The 16,730-nt window shown below is 39.4% G+C and overlaps 1 protein-coding gene across 4 annotated transcripts in view; it reads right to left on the bottom strand.

Annotated features, from left to right (window-relative positions):
- MARCHF6 (membrane associated ring-CH-type finger 6) overlaps positions 1 to 16,730 on the bottom strand; it is a 77,146-nt gene that overhangs the window by 32,662 nt on the left and 27,754 nt on the right. For all 4 annotated transcript variants that reach the window (XM_032861869.1, XM_032861871.1, XM_032861868.1 and 1 more), the window contains exons 5-10: positions 12,590 to 12,662; positions 8,385 to 8,553; positions 5,811 to 6,000; positions 4,119 to 4,180; positions 3,541 to 3,573; positions 2,346 to 2,397 (exon numbers count right to left, since the gene is read on the bottom strand). In XM_032861869.1, the coding sequence (XP_032717760.1) occupies positions 2,346 to 2,397; positions 3,541 to 3,573; positions 4,119 to 4,180; positions 5,811 to 6,000; positions 8,385 to 8,553; positions 12,590 to 12,662 (579 nt within the window). The remainder of the gene's footprint in view (positions 1 to 2,345; positions 2,398 to 3,540; positions 3,574 to 4,118; positions 4,181 to 5,810; positions 6,001 to 8,384; positions 8,554 to 12,589; positions 12,663 to 16,730) is intronic.

Raw genomic sequence — 16,730 nt, 5'->3', positions numbered from 1 at the left:
AACAAGTATTCCCAACATATTGAAATTTATAAATCATACACACATTTTACTAATATATTATGTGTAATATTATGTGTATTATAAAACACAAGAAATTCTTAATGAGTAAGAAAAAACTATTTGCAGAATTTTCCTATTTTGTTGTCTCACCCAACTCTGAGGATGACTCAAATTGGCCCCCGGGAAAGGCAAGTTTTCAAGTTCCAACTCTATTTACATAGGAAAATATTAACCTGAGCACCAATTTTTAACAATCCCTTTCTATCCCATTACACAGCAACCATCAGATTAAGTTTCCTGAAATTAAGGTCACTTTCTCAGTAACATTCCCTTCTATTAGGAGATAGCCACATTTTAAGTTTATAATTCTGCAAAGTACATGACCACAAGACTCCAAATATGCAAGTGGAAAATTCCAACACAGCAACCCAAGTAGGAAAGAAACAGGAGTGTGCTTAATCCCAATGACCATTCACCTTTAAGGGAAAATATACTCCTAAAAAGAGGAAAACAGCTTGGTTCATTTCAAAAGATCCTAAGTATAATACAGATTTACGAAGATTACTTCTTCATAGTATATAAGTTTAGGAGGCTGGATTAGGAAACAAATTTACTTAAGATGTGATGTGCTTTACATAAATGTTAATTATCTTTTCTATAATTCATGTGGGGTTTTTTCTTTTTTTTTTAAAGTTCTTTTTTTTTTTTTTTTAAATAATCTCTACACCCGACGTGGGGCTTGAACTCTTAACTCCAAGATCAACAGCTGCATGCTCCTCTGACTGAGCCAGCCAGGTGCCCCACTACAATTCACGTGTTAAAGGTGACTTTTTCCTCCGAACATTAATTTAGCATTAAGCTTTTCTTCTAAGAACAAAGACTAAATCTACAGATCACTTTTTCCTCTCAAAATCTGGCAAGAACCAAAAACAGACGCACACTCTAGACTGACCAACTATTTCACATAATGAAAACGCAGGCAGAATAATCTGCGTGTTTGCCCCCGCCCCCTGCGCAAAAGGAGTTTCCTATTAACTCGCACCATCTTAAATAGCTACTAAAAATTAAGAATTAATGGAACTTTTTCAAGATAATTTTGTTTAAACAAGACACCTGTAAATTTATTTTGTTCTTTTATAGGTAATATTCAGAAATTAATTTTTTGTCTCATTCTCATTTACATAATTCAGTTTTTGACTACATGGTTTCCTGTTGAAAACAACTGCTTTTTAAGGCACAATGTGGTCCCCAACCCAAAGCAAGTAACTTGGAATCCAGTGGAAAAACCTTGGAAAATCTTTATTTCTCTTCCTCAGCAGGAATGAGGGTTAACTCATATGCATAAAAAAGGAATTTATCAAAGTTCATTCCTACAGAGCTACCTGTAGCCTGAGGTGTCTCTAAGAGACACAATTCATAGTAGTAGTACGATCTAACAAGAGTCTGATTCTATCACACTTCCACTTTCTTTCCCTTGAGAGATGCAGGAACTGAATTCTAAGACATTGTTTTGCTTGATTCAGTTTCTTTTATCTTTCTCAAAGCGGGAAAAACCTGCCACCCCTCTCTTCCTTTCCCTGATTAGTCCCAACGTCAGGGACTCCTGTGTGGTCACAAGAATCCTCACAGCCACAATTGGGAAAAGGGTTTGGAAGTGACTCTGAGTTTACTGGAATTTGGCTCTACAGGGATTTCAAACTTTGGAAAGGTTCACTCTCCTCAAGCTTCTATCTATCCCTAGTGACAGCTCCCAAGACAGGGTCTCTGGTAAAGCCTTGGTCAAGATTCTGAGAAAAGAAACAAGATCTTCTGCCAAAGGGAAAATAGATAATCAGCACAAAATTAGTTCCAGGGAAAGGATGCTGCATAATCTCAAGTCAGTCTAAGATCAACTTTTTTTTTTTTAAGATTTTATTTATTTGAGAGAAAGAGAGAGAGAGAGAGAGAGCACAAGCAGGGGGAGTGGCAGAGGGAGAGGGAGAAGCAGACTTCCCACTGAGCAGGGAAGCCCCCAGGCAGGGGCTCTGTCCTAAGATCCCAGAATCATGACCTGAGTGGAAGGCAGACGCTCAACCAACTAAGCCACTCAGACACCCCTAAAGTCAATTTCTATAAAAACAGATGGAGATGCCCAAAAGAAGCAGAGATGGTAGGTAACTGTAGTCAATGTTGCTTGGGAAAGAAATGTATCTGTGTACCTGGGGCCTTCCTATACAGGATGACTATCTGCAACCATTTCACATATTCCAGTGTTTAAGAACAAAAACAAAACCTGTAACAAGGCTCCTTGAAAACTAAATTTCTATCACACTACCATAAATAACAGCATCATAAACACCACTTACCAAAAACAAGAATGAATAATGTGTTTAGAGACACCACCCAGAAGACATGTTCCTAAAGGAAAAGAGCATTAATAAAACATATTCAATTCTTCTTCCATGTCTAACTGGACTACTCCACTTAGTTAAGACTGAAATCTTCACTCAATAATGTTGTGATTTCATTACATGCAACTTCTCATTTTTCATTAGATAGCTCATAAAACTAAACCTAGTAAAATTCGAGTTCATAATGTTACATGCAAGAAAAAAAAATCAATCCATAAACATTTCCTCTTCAGAAATTAGTATGCCACTACAAACTACATAGATTCTCAGAAATAACAGCCAGATTTCATTTAAATCAAATGATGCTGAGAAATTCCAAATGGAGGGGAAAAAAAATTCTAAATGGAGGAAAATTGGAAAATTGCATTAATTCTAGAACTCCACATCAATATAAACCACACAGTGCTTCTTTCCAGTGTCCATTTTGTTCTCACGGCTTCTGCAAGGTCACTTCTCTTCCTTGGTCCCTTTTCTGCCTATGGCACCCTGGTTTTTTCAGTAGAGGTCTTAGAATACTCATTCTCTCTCGGCCTTTCCTCCACCACCCCCAGTTATGTGTTATCACCTCAAAGATGACTGCTACCTTAGTTACTGTTTCAGTCAGCGGAGGGTTCTTCGACCAGTAGCTAAGTTATCGTGACACCCAAAGCCACTTAAAAATCCCAAGTGATTTTATAATACAGAACCTGGAAACAGCATCACTTCTCCTAAAGAACAGGTTCTTTACAGAATTATTCCTCCCCTTTGAATTTGTACTCTTTGCTAATAAGGTAAAGATAGGTGAGGTTTGGGTAACAGTAGAAACCTAACGTGAAACTGGGTCTCACTGTGAGCACTGAAAAGCATTAAACACTGCAAGGTTAAAAGAAGATCAAGTTCTTAACTACTATTAAATCTGTATTTCATTTTCTTTTTTAAAAATCAAGTACTTAATAATGACCTTTTTAAATACTATTACATTTGTTCTTTGCCAGTATTTTCAATACACAAAACAGACTTTCTTCAGTAATCAAAAATCAAAGGGTATGCTGATCTTTACTATAAAAAGTGTGGACATACTATAAATTTGAAATTTATTAAGTCACAACTCTATTAAAAAATATCAGCTAAATAAGTCACAACTCTATTAAAAAATATCAGCTTTACTTACTAGGAAAACTAGCGATCCATCAAGTCCTAGCATCTGAAATAAATAACAATATGCACAAGTTCAAGACACAACAGGATTTTTTATTCTATCTAAAAAAAAGGCTCACTTTTAATTATATTTAAACATAATCCTTACCCACTACTTTCCAATACAGCATATCATTTTCAGAGAGTAAAAAGCTTGTTTATTAGAATTTTATACTTGGGCCACCTTTTACTCCAAATCATACGATTATAAAGTAAAAACAGTTCTATTATGGGTTTAATTTTCACACTGAATAAGGAGCCAGCCAAGATTTCATGGTATATCAACTGCACTATCAGAATATTTCAATTTAAATTGTTACTTCATTTTACAGAAGTCCACAATTTGTTTGTATTAAAGGCCAGAAAATAGAAAAATAGTCAACATTATATTTTTAATATTTTCACAACAACACATCACTTTTCTCTAGAAACTAAAGTTCTACTACAGCTTCCACTGAATGTAGCTATGAAACTGGTGTATGCATCTAACATGCCCAACTTCAACACAGTTTAAAGTTAAAACACCAGAATGCATGATAAAAAGAATCTTACTCTTTCCCACGTAAGCTCTTCTGCAGCTCGGTCCCACTCCAAAGCATTCCAGTTCATGTCATCTGGAAACAGAATTGTAGTTGAAAGATTACTGATGGAACCTGAACCATAAGTAATAAAACATACGCTTTTAATTTGGTGTTTTGTAAGCTGCCGATAAGAAGCTGAACTACATTCTTTGCTTGTTAGGTAATAAGAACCCAAATACATAAATACAACACACAGAACGTGATTCTAGATTGTGGTTAAGTGCCAGAAAGGAAATAAATAGGGTTATGTGAAAGCGGAAACTTAACTGCTCTGAGTGAGGAACAAATCTGGCAATTTTAAGAAAAACAAGGAAGCCAAGGAACAAGAATTCTCTGGGGGTGGGGAGGGAAAGGTAGAAGATGCAATATGAAAGGCAGACAAGGATCAGATCATGGGTGGTAGGGGGGTGGAGGTTAAATGTGGATTTTGTTTCTTTAGTGTAACAGAAAAGCCACGATCGGATTTCAAAAGCAGGAGAGCGCCGGGAGCGCTATGTGGAGCACAAGTGGAAGACAGAAGCTACGCGATCGGGCGCTACTGTGTTAGACGAAGAGGAGGAAAGGACGGCTGCACGAGTGGCAGCAGGCCACCTTCTCGGAGCGCCTGCCCGTAGACCGTCTGCCCCTTACAAAGGCCCCTCGGCCCTGTACACAACTTGCTGGTTCTGATCCCTCAGGCTCACCTCAAGTATCACCTACTCTGAGCTAGACCTGGAGAATCTTGTTTCGAACAGACTCTCCCAACAGCATCCTCGGAGCGACCCGCACATTTATCACAATGTGTAACGAGGTTGTTTGTGCCCTTGGGCGCTCCTGCTTCCTCACTAGACCAGGAGCTCCATGAAGGCAGGAACCTGTTGGAGTGCCTGGCACCCAGGAGCCACTCAGCCCCCAGCGATCTCCAGTGGATGGAGACAGGGCAGCGCTGGGGAGGAAAAGTCTGGGGCGGGAGGAGACAAGCAGAGGTGGTGAGTTACTGCCAGCTGATTGGCGGGCACAGTCCTGGATCATCTTTTGCATTCTGGAGTTACACTGCCAGAAAATGAGAAAATGGTTTTCATAATGACATCTGACCTGCAGTGTACACTTCAAGAATTCTTTGATATTAAAAGTTGTGCTTTTCAAGAGAAACGAAGGGGAATAAAGAAATCTGTATCAAATTCCTTTAAAAATATTCAAGTCCAGTACAACTTACAAATAACTTCTTCCTATCCACCCTATAAATGTCCTGTGTAGAGCAGGATTTTAAAATACAAAATGGGGGGTGCCTGGGTGGCCCAGTCAGTTAAGCATCTGCCTTCAGCTCAGGTCACCATCCCAGGGTCCTGGGATCGAGCCCTGCCTCCAGCACCCTGCTCGGCGAGGAGTCCGTCCACTTCTCCTTCTCCCTCTACCTACTCTCCTCTGCTCTCGTCCTCTCTTTCTCTCAGATACATAAATAAAATCTTTAAAAAAATAACACACAAAATGCGCCCTGCTTCACACACAAAAAAATTTACACCTATGTATATCCATAAATGCACATCTGCAAAATAAAGTAAAAACAGGTTAGAAATAGAACTCCAAACCCACAAAATTTTGAAATCTCCAGTCCTTCTCAAGGAAAACTGTAAATGGACTCATGGTCACAAAGGAAGGGTAAGCGTGGGCCAGCAGCCATTACCCTGAGCCCCGTTGTTGGCATCGGCTGCATCCTCCCCACCCGCGTCATCTTCCTCCTCATTGTCCTCCTCCTCCTCTTCTGCCTGATCATCCTGGGCATCGGGGTTTTCTCCCACCACCGCATTCTCAGCTGGTGGGTTAGCAGGCTGGTCAGGGGCAACATTTTCAGCACCATTTCCTCCTGCTGGAGCCTAAAATGATAGAAGAGCCCAGAAATGTAGCTAACTTGTCTCAATTCTATTTCCAAATTGCACTCTTCCCGTTAAAAAAAAAACAAAACTAGCAAATAAACACAAACTATTAAAAAAAAAAACTCTCAAAGTTATCTTTTCTACAAGTATCTGATTTTGGATCTACTCGGCATATGAGAACATAAACTCACTTCACAGTGTATATTCATTCAGTATAATTTAGGGATTTTACAAAGTATTACAGAAAATGGGTCAACAAATGTGGCTAACTTTTAACACTTCAGGCACATCCCAAACCAGTTACTGGTAGAGTTACAGAAGTTTCTACTCAGGCCAGCAGAGCAAGAATCAAGAATTCAGAAAGTTAAAGCCACTACCTCTCTGGATACATAAAAACAATACACTAAAACATGTCACAAAGTGCAAAAAAGAAGGCATTCAACAGAGTAAAAACAAGCAGCAGGCTGTCTGTCTTAACAACAGGGCAGAGGAACTCCTTCTGGAGTTCAGCTTCTGGAACTAGAGCTGCCTCAGCCAAAAAGAGGTCCAGATAGAAGTTCTGACTTAATCTTATTACAACTAGTCAAGAACAAATTCAAAGAAACCCAAGGTTCAGATTTCCCATGACCACAGTTGCATCTTGCAACAAAGAGAACTTTGGTTACTTTTCACCAAAAGTAGGTTGAGCAAGAAGGGAGCAATGAGATTCAGCCGGTGATTCTGACCCCAGGCTGACGTCTCTGCTTAGGCAAGACAACCCAGAATTACTTCTGCACCAGCATCTCCACAATCTGCTCCTCTCTGTGAACACTAGTTCTCAGCCACTGTATAGCAAGCTCCTGTAAATGTCTGAGGACATCCCTGGGCCCAGCTGCAACCTGTGCCTATAGGGTTGGGAGGATTCCTTCATGGAATGGTCTCAAGGTCTTCATCAAGGCTATCTGGTGGAACCCCAGGAAGCTCTCGTGGAACCTGGACCTGGGCAGCCATTCTTAGGATGACCTCTGGCTCCTCAGCCATCATCTCACTTGGTGGTGACTTTATTTGATCATTCTGGGCTTCTCTGTTTCTTTCTGTCTTTGGTACTGTTCAGTCTCCATTCTTTAACTTTGGGGAAACAGAACTCAGACTCTAGCACATGTGCCACATTGGAGGGCAGGGACCACAGGGATGGGGGCCAGCTCATGATGAGACTCAAACCCCACGACCAACTCTGGGCCATAATCCTTCTTCAAAAGGCATCTCCTGCCTTTACCAACTGCTTCAGGGATGAAGACGTATTTACCTACATACCTATTTGTTTATACCCATACAGATCTGTAACTTAATTCTCTGTTATCCGTTAAACAGTTAAGGAAACAATTTCTAATTCCTGCTTAGTAGGTAAACCTGTCCGTATGGACTTTGTCAGTTCCTCAGGCTTTTATGGAGTTTGGCTACCTACCCAATGAATGCAAAGACATAGTTAAGGAAAACAGTGAATGCCCTGGAGTCAATGAAGATTCTAAAAGAGCAACATTAAATATTTCAAAATACGCACTAATGCTTCAAAATATGAGATACAATGATAAAAGTATTAATACTAGGTTAAGAAGTGTCTTTTCTTTCTAGTCTCATTTCTCAGATGTGTGATTTGCTATGAAGTTACACTCAACCCTGTAAAGAAAAAAGTATGGCAGAATCTGATGGAAATCGAACTACACACTGACACAGCAAAAGGTCCTTAAATGAAAAATTAAGTTGTTAATTATCATATTGAGTATCTTAGAGTCATTTTTTTGTAATAAAATTTTACAAAGCATAGTTTTTGTACATAGCTAAATCTTAACATTTTCAGCCCAGTAATTTCTCAGCAAGCAAGACACTAAAAGTCATTTATCTAATCCTCTTTCTCTTAACACATCTAGCAAATGCTCCTGCATCTAACATTAAGCATGCATCTCTCATAAAGAAAAAGTGAAACTGCACCAGATTGTGTAACAGTGTTCCCCTGACTCTACTTTTAGTACCGTTGCTACTGGGAGCAGCAAACACAAGGCATTTTGCGTAAGAAGAAAGTGATGAGCCCAGAAAGCAGGGCACCTCCTCAGCGGCCTGCAGCACGTCGGTATCTTCACCGGGGAGTCTGTATGCTTGCTTACAGGCCGGCACGAAGCAGTCAATCCGGCAATGGGGCTGAAAGAGCACTTCAGTACACCCCCAACACTGCTCCCGATCTCGCTCCAAAATTAAGAAGCAAAGTAGAAGTGCCTTCTTCCGGTTCTTTTGCATCTCCCTTAATCTCCCAAACCTTCCACTATCCTGCTTTGCAAGGAGGCGCAAGAGAATGACAGCAATTCCCATATCCTACACAAACAGAACTGCTTCAGGGACAGAGGGGTTACCTCATTTTGGTGGTGCCCTGCTGCGTTGAAGGGCGGAGCAGCATGCTCCAACCAAATCGGAGCTCCCCCGTGGACGATCTGCTCTCGCAGCCACACAAGGCTGATGAATGCACACAGCGTGCATGTCACCACAAAACAACCCTGCAAACAATCCGCCAATAAATTGTCCCTATTAAAAAAAAATTATATAGAATTACTCCAAAGAATACTTAAAATTAAGAAACCAAAGGTAACAACATTTCATCTTAAACTACAATGTCAGAAAGAAGAGCCAGAAAATGAGTCATAATTTTCTGGGTAAAAATCAGTTTCTCAGAATCATTTCTGAGACTGGGGAAATTCTATCTATCTTATAAGCTGGCCAAATATATTTATTTATATATTGTATTATATCTATTTATATTTTAATAAGTGAAGAATAACATCAGAACTACACAGAAATTAGCTACCTAGCCATTCTTTGAACATGGCTTAGAAACAGGCAGGCAAAAGGCAAAACCCAAAAGCAACCAAACACTGACAAAGGCCAAGTATGTATGTAATTTATGAAAGGTGAATGACTGTCCAACCCACCCTAAGAATTTCCTTATCCTTATTTTACACACAAGTTTAATAAACTTGGTTAGCTGATAACCCACACAAATAAAGATAATCAGCAAATCAGAAAAGAAGAATCTCCAGAGAGACCTAATGACAATGTAAAGCAAGCAAGCTAAGAGATACTCAGTACGCAACGTGCAAGACAAAGAAGTCTATAATATACTTTAGGTATCACTTGGAAAGCAGATTAAATTTTGATGCTAACTGCAAATATATCATAAGTATGTTATTAGTTCCTCAACAAATTCAGATAGACAAATTATGTTATGATACTTGTAGTATCCTAACACCAAAGACCTTATGTTCTTTTCCTCTCAAGGAGGAAGGAAGGGGCTTGTCCTTCTCCAGTCTATGTCTGATTTCAGAATAATTCAAGGATAACTCAAGAATCTTGGTGGCCTTCAGAAAATCCTTTATCATAACAGAAGGACTCTTCCACCACAGAAAATCTGAGAGGGGTCCATTTGAAAGACCTCAGCCTACTGGTTCCAAACTTAATGAATTAATGTGGCCCACAGATATGACCTGAAATGTATCCTAATCAAAAGAGGAATCTAACCATTCCCATGCTAAGAAACCCTCCAGGTTATTAAAACTTTGTTAACCTCAGACTAAAATACCCACTGCTTCTACTCCGTACTCGTCATCAGCAATAACAACTGTTTGATGACGATTTTAAACAGTGACAAGCCCTTTGTAGAGATCTTTTCCCTCACACCTAGAATCTGGACTGGTTCTGTGACTTGCCTGGACCAACGTGAGGCAGCCTGAGTTTAGGGACTAGAAGAGAGCTGGTGAACTTCAACTGTCACCCTTCTGGAATGCTGCCCTGCGAGCACATGTACAGAAGCCCTGCTGGCTCTCCGAGACGTGAGAGGGCACACGCCACACGGAAGAGAACAGAGGCACACAGCCGGAGCCATCTCAGACCACCCAACTACAGGGAAATACCTGAGTAACTGAGGAAAGCCCAACAGATGGACTCGTCAGCTGAGCCCAGCCCAAACTGCTGAGCCCTGAATTATGAGCCAATAAAATTTCTGCTGTTTTAAGCCAGTAAATTTTGGGGACAGTATGCTCTGAAGCAAAATTAATTGATATGTTGTGCCTAGAGATGATCTAAAGAACTGAGCTACAGGATATGTATGCAGCTGCTATAATATTAAGAAAATTTAAAGTAAAATTTCATAAATAAAATGAATACTACTGAGCAAATGAAACACTGCTCATTAAAAAAAGTAGTTTAGTTAAACTACTTGGGTTTTTTGGGAGGGTACTACTTAGGTTTTTAAACTACTTTTAAAGTACTTTTAAAGTAGTTTTTTTAAACTACTTTAGTTTTCAGGAAAACCGGCTCAAGTCTTCAAACTGTAAAAATGCAGCATGGGATTACAAAACCAAACCACGTTTATAATTTCTTTTCACTATCCCCAGCCATGCCTCTGGTGTTCCTCTTGTGCCAACCAGCAGTCTCCTGAAGGCAGTGCCGGTAGCCCACTAACCAACCAGGTTAGACACAGAAGGGGAGCCCGCCAACCTAAGACAAGCAACAGCTCTGAGCTTTAGTGAAAATTCTGCTATACATTAACCTAATACTCAAAATTCATATATAGTATTTACGTATATATGTGAATTTAATTTTTAAACAGCCCACTCAAAGCCCTGAGGCACGATCTTCCTCACTTTACAGAGGAGGAAATGGGTTCAGAAAGGGCCAATGATTTGCCCAAAGTCATTGGGCAAATAACCTGCAGATACAAACACTGTGCTCGAATGCTAGGGTTCCTTCTGTTACAACCAACTACCTCATTCTATCGCCTAAGTGATCACATCTGCCCAACAACCAGACGGTAACAGCTGCACCGACAAGCAGTAAAGAGAGTAGGGAAGCAGGATACTACACCTTGTTTGTCTGGCATTTCACTGACATGCCTTCCATAAACACCTGTTTTTCATATTTAGGCTTTGGTAAATGTTAACATAGCCAATCAAAACAGAAATCATTAGAAAAATAATGCATTTCTGCTTCATTAAACTGCAAAGATCGGAACTCAAGTCTCCTTTTCTAAACAACTGAGATACTGACTGGCCGCTATCATACACACTCGTTAACTACTGTGGTTTAGAAAATTTTAGCCTGAACTAAACGGAACAAGAACACCCTATGTGAAATGGCTCTTTTATTAGCTTATACATATTAAAATAAAACATCCACCATTCTTAGCAGTCACCCTTGCTCTTATCGGACTTCTCTCGCTACTTCCAATGTGCATCTCTGTGATGTACACGATTCCGAAATGCCAGCCAGAGGTGAGCGATGTCATATGCCGAAGACATAATAATGAATGGCAGCTGAGCCATTCAAGACAAACTTCTTACCCTTCTACACTGAGACCATGTTCTGGATGGCTGAGATAAAAACCTGATGTCCAGAAATGGGAATGCCGTCCTATTTGATTCTACTGCATCACTTCACAAAAGGCCTGTATTTTTACACAAAGGGTTATCTTCTTACACTAGCTCCAAACTTTCAAATGTGTTAAATTACTGCTTCTCTTTTTTGTCACAGCCACAGCTAAGAGCACCCTCTTTTAAGGCCCCTGACTACATCTAAACATTACTTTATCAAAGCTGTTCTTTATTAATAAGAACAAAAAATAATTCTAATGTAAATAAGCTCAAGGTGAAAACCTTTTATCTATTATTCCCTACACTCCTAAAGACAGACAGAAATGAAATACCTGACCTGTCCCAAAAATGTATTACCAGCAAGCAGAAAAACCAAGTCACAGATACATCTAATGTTTCTAAATATTTAGAAACATGATTAAAAATAATGATGCAGAGGCAAGAGACTTAAAAGAACTCCTCCTTATTTCCTTTTCTATCAGAAATATAGTATGCCCCTCTGCTCTCTTCTTTTGCCTTGTGGCTTATTTTAATGGTGACATACTCTGAATACTTCTGTTCCGTGGGATGGTTTTGTATTACTCTCTGTCTTTACTGACACAGCCGTCAGAAACTGAAGGTCAGCTGGATAAAAAAGATTTAGCAAATACAGGTGCAACCATTGGCAATTGGCAGGCTTAATATTTAATGATCTTGATACAGTTAATCATTTACAGCATTTCTAATTCTGACATCGGTAATAAAAACACATCTTTCCCAAGAAAACAGTTAACAATGCTTAATGTCAAATTAAGATACAGTAAAATAATGACAGTGAACAAGTTTTTAGTACATATTCTAATAATCACAAGAAACATTTAAAAACTAACTTTGAATTCAAATGACTATGCTGTTAAAAAAAATACATGTTCAAGTGACTCTCGGCACATGAACATGATAGCGCGTCTCACACCGCACAGCAGCCTGCTTAACAGATCGTCCCACCGTACAAAACAGTCTTTAAAACAGGTATGTTTTAGAACAAACACGTACATATGTCAGCTACTCCTACTGTAGCTATAACTGTCAGAGTAAGAAACATAAATTACGCTTTGTCCTCGAAACAAAAGGACTTTTCAAATTATAACAAATAATAGCGTGCAGGAAAACCCAGCACTAGCTCTTCTGTGCAGCTTTCCAGCTTCACAAGTACTCACGTGGACAGCATGTCCAGTGGCAGTGTCAGTAGTGAGCTCACGGAGCCAGTAAACAAGCACTTGTAGATACGGCCTGCCAAGAAGGGCAAGATGGCGTTCGGTTACGACATACAGCATGAACTGAGACAGGTACTCAACTAAACAGGTGAAGTGTAAGCCCCTAGAAATATTTAGTCTTCGCAATGCTGTCCTAAAATACGACATTGAAAGAAAACCCTGGGGCACCTGGCTGGCTCAGTGGGTTAAGCCTCTGCCTTCGCCTCAGGTCATGGTCTCAGGGTCCTGGGATCGAGCCCCACATCGGGCTCTCTGCTCAGCAGGGAGCCTGCTTCCTCCTCTCTCTCTGCCTGCCTCTCTGACTACTTGTGATCTCTATCAAATAAAATCTTAAAAAAAAAAAAAAAAAGTAAAGATCTCTAAATTACAATATGGAGATTTTTTTTAACCGAGAACTCTAAAATTCATTGAGTCTGCTCATGAAAATAAGGGGTTTCAGTTCTGGGATTACACAATTTGAAATTAAGAGGACTTTTCAGAAGAATAATGGTCCAATAACATGAATGGCAAACTAACAACCAATTTTTTAAAAACACAGATTCAAGGGTCCTCAAAAAAAGATTCTTAAATTTGGCCATGAAGGGGAAGAAAGATAAAGCACAGCCATCCCCTCATCCTTAGTCAGAAAGGCAAGAACAGAAATAGGGCCCAAGAGGAAACAGCTGATTTTCTTTCTAACCAAAACCTGTATATTAGTTTAAGCATCCCCTATAGCCTAGTATCAGAAATTTTCAGTGGCTTCAATGGCTGTTTTCAAAAAGTCCAATCAAAATGAAAAGGTAAGAAAAAACTTCTGTAATAGAAATTACATATGTAATAGAAATTACGTATGTTTATAAAATAGTAAAAGCAAGTATGCCTGTAACAAAGTAAAACCAACAACAAACCAAATGTCTGTAAATCAGAAAATGGATTCAGAAATTACAGGCCTCCTTCCTACAGAGTGCTGCGCATTCATTAAAAATATAAGGTAACTCAAAAAAAAAATAGTACAGTAGCTCAACACATTCTCATACAGTAGATACCAGGGTACACTGCTAACTTTAAAAAGCTACAGACTACATATTTTGTGATAGAACTTAAATTTTAATTACAAGTCTGTGTATAAGCGCATGTCAACAAGTCAGAACAGAGAGCCAGCTTGTTAACTGCATTACTTACATCCTCTGAGTCTCTACTTAACTTGTGATTATTTGCTGTGACTTTGGAGAGGTGTTAGTCTTCCATCTGACTGTGAATGCTTTATGTATTTCAAAGTGCCGTACTCTGATGCATAAAGTTCTTTAGTTTTACTTTCTTATGACCATGGCCTTTACTAGTATGAAATACAATGCTCTGCTTCCATTTAAAGTTTTTCATCTTGAATACATCTGGCTGATGATTGCTGTTCCTGTGTTCTGTCAGCATTTGCTAACATCTCTCTAGTATTAACCTGGGCTGCTCTGTACTTCTCTCTCATAGTAAACCACGTTCCTTTGTACACAACTATGTAAACTCTTATGATCACAGAACTTAAGCCTTACCCTTTCCTCTCTTACATCCCTTCCTCTGCCCTCCGCCCTCCAACCCTGTCTTTCCTGTCTTTTGATGGACTTTCCAATATTTACTGTTTCATACTCTGACTTCTCAAGACAAAAACTCATAATCCCATTTCTATTCTTCCAGCACTTAGCTTTAAGTTTTGTTACTTTTTATTAAGGTAAAATTTATATGAATCTTAAGTGTATGTCTGGGTGAATTTTTCTATGTGAACATATCCAGGACACTGCCACCTAGATCAAGATAGTCAGCATTTCTAGCTTCTTGGAAGGCTCCTCAACCCCCTTCGTAGTCAGTATCTCCAGCAAAAAGGTAACCGCCATTCAATCTCTATCACCACAGATCAATTTGGCCTACTTCAAAATTTCATATAAATGCAATCATACACATCTATACTCTTCTGTGCCCGTTCCTTTTTCTCAGAGTAAAACTCATCCACGTTATTCCATGTCCCGAAAATGAGCTCTTTACGCACTAAGTATTACTCTGCTATACCGAAAAACCACGATGCACCTGCTCTCCTATTGCTGATAGGTATTTGGTTGGTTCCAGTCTTTAACTACTAGTAGCAAAGCCGCTGTGGTCATTCTTAAACATCTTCTAGTGGACACAATGCTCTGGTTTCCATCAGCTATATTCCTAGAAACAGAACTGTTCAATCATAAAGTGTTTATAATATTTACCACTGGTAGATACTGCCAGTTTTCCGAAGTGGTTATACCATATATACTCCCACCATCAATGTAAGCGTGTTCCAAATGCTCCACATCCTAAGAAACATTTGGTATTGTCTTGTTTTTTAATTTTAGTCATTCTGCTAAGTATGTAGCAGTACCTTGTGCATCTCCCTCATGACTAATGAGGCTGAGCAGCTTTTTGTCTTACTGGCTATTTAGAGCTTTCTGGAAACACCTACTCAAAACTTTTGTCTTTTTATTTGGATTGTTTACTTTTTCCTTACTGATTTTTAGGAGTTCCCTACATACTCTAGATACAAGTCCTTCGTTTGATGTGTGTATTGCAAATATCTTCTCTCACTCAGGGGGGCTTGCCTTTCTCTCTTAAAGGTATCAAAGCATGAATAAAAGTTCTGAATTTTAATTAAATCCAATTTATTCAGTATTTTCTCTTATGGTTATATATATACATACAAGTATACATATATATATATATATATATGTTTTGTTTTGTTTTTGAAAATTTTATTTATTTTGCATGCCTACGTGGCTCGGTTGGTTAAGCGTCTGCCTTTGGCTCAGGTCATGATTGCAGGGTCCTGGGATCAAGGCCCATATCAGGCACCCTGCTCAGTGGGGAGCCTGCTTCTCCCTCTCCTTCCTGCTCGTGCTCTCTCTCACTACCTTTGTCTCACTCAAGTAAGTAAAAATCTTAAAAAAAAAAAAAAAAGATTTTATTTATTTATTCAGAGAGAGTACGCCCACGCGCATGAATAAGGGGAGGGGCAGAAAGAGAGGGAGAGAAAGCATTTCAAGCAAATAGGATGTGCTGAGCTGGAGCCTGATGCAGGGCTCAATACCACAACCCTAAGATCATGACCTGAGCCAAAATCAAGAAACAGACGCTTAACTGACTGAGCCATCCAGGTATCCCATTCTCCCATATTTTTAGAAATCTTTTGGTTTTAACATTTACATTCAGGGGGTGCCTGGGTGGCTTGGTCTGTGAAGCGTCTGCCTTCAGCTCAGGTCATGATCCCGGGGTCCTGGGATCGAGCCCCACGTAGGGCTCCCTGCTCAACGGGTGCCTGCTTCTCCCTCTCCTCCTCCTCCTGCTTGTGTTCCCTCTCTCGCTGTGTCTCTCTGTCAAATAAATACATAAAATCCTAAAAATTTTTATATAAAAAATAAAACAGTTCTAATTCTAAAAGAAAAAAATCACATTCAGGCTTATGATCCATCTCAAATTAATTTTTGTGTCAGGTGTGAGATAATGACATGATTCGTTTTCCTTCGTATGGCCATCCATCCAGTTGACACTACACCATTTACTGAAAGGATTGTCCTTCCTCCACTGAACAGCAGTGGCACCTTTGTTATGAATCAGGTGATGATGCAGATGTGGGTCTAGTTCTGAACTCCAGTTGATTACCCCGTAATTTTTAATGTAGAGTCACACAGTGTTTTCCTATCTCTGTCTAGAGCATCTACAGTCTCCTCACAAATAAGATAAGCAACTTGAAAAGCTCTCATTTCTACCCTCTCCTCAGTTTCTCCCAATTTTAGTTCCAGGCTACTACCTAAAAATTACCAGTCATTGTAGATTAAAAGAACTACTAGTTAGCTGGGGAAGCACCTATCTCTCTTTCTTTGCAGTTCATGCCTTTCTCTCTGATTCCTCACTTATTTTGGGAAAGTATATTCTCAAACAGTTTCTTTTTCATAAATAGTTTGAGGTGGCAGACTTTTCATGCCCTTGCATCTACTGACATGTCTTTATTTTGTCCCTCCATCTGATAATTTATGGGTAGATTTCAGATTCAGAAACGTCAAAGTCTAAAGTTTTTGCTGTCCTCTAGCATTCAGAA

This window comes from Lontra canadensis, unplaced genomic scaffold (genome assembly GCF_010015895.1).
Source record: "Lontra canadensis isolate GAN:19392208 unplaced genomic scaffold, GSC_riverotter_1.0 scaffold22, whole genome shotgun sequence".
Classification (NCBI taxonomy): Eukaryota; Metazoa; Chordata; class Mammalia; order Carnivora; family Mustelidae; genus Lontra; species Lontra canadensis.
This window is presented reverse-complemented; position numbering and strand designations above follow the sequence as displayed.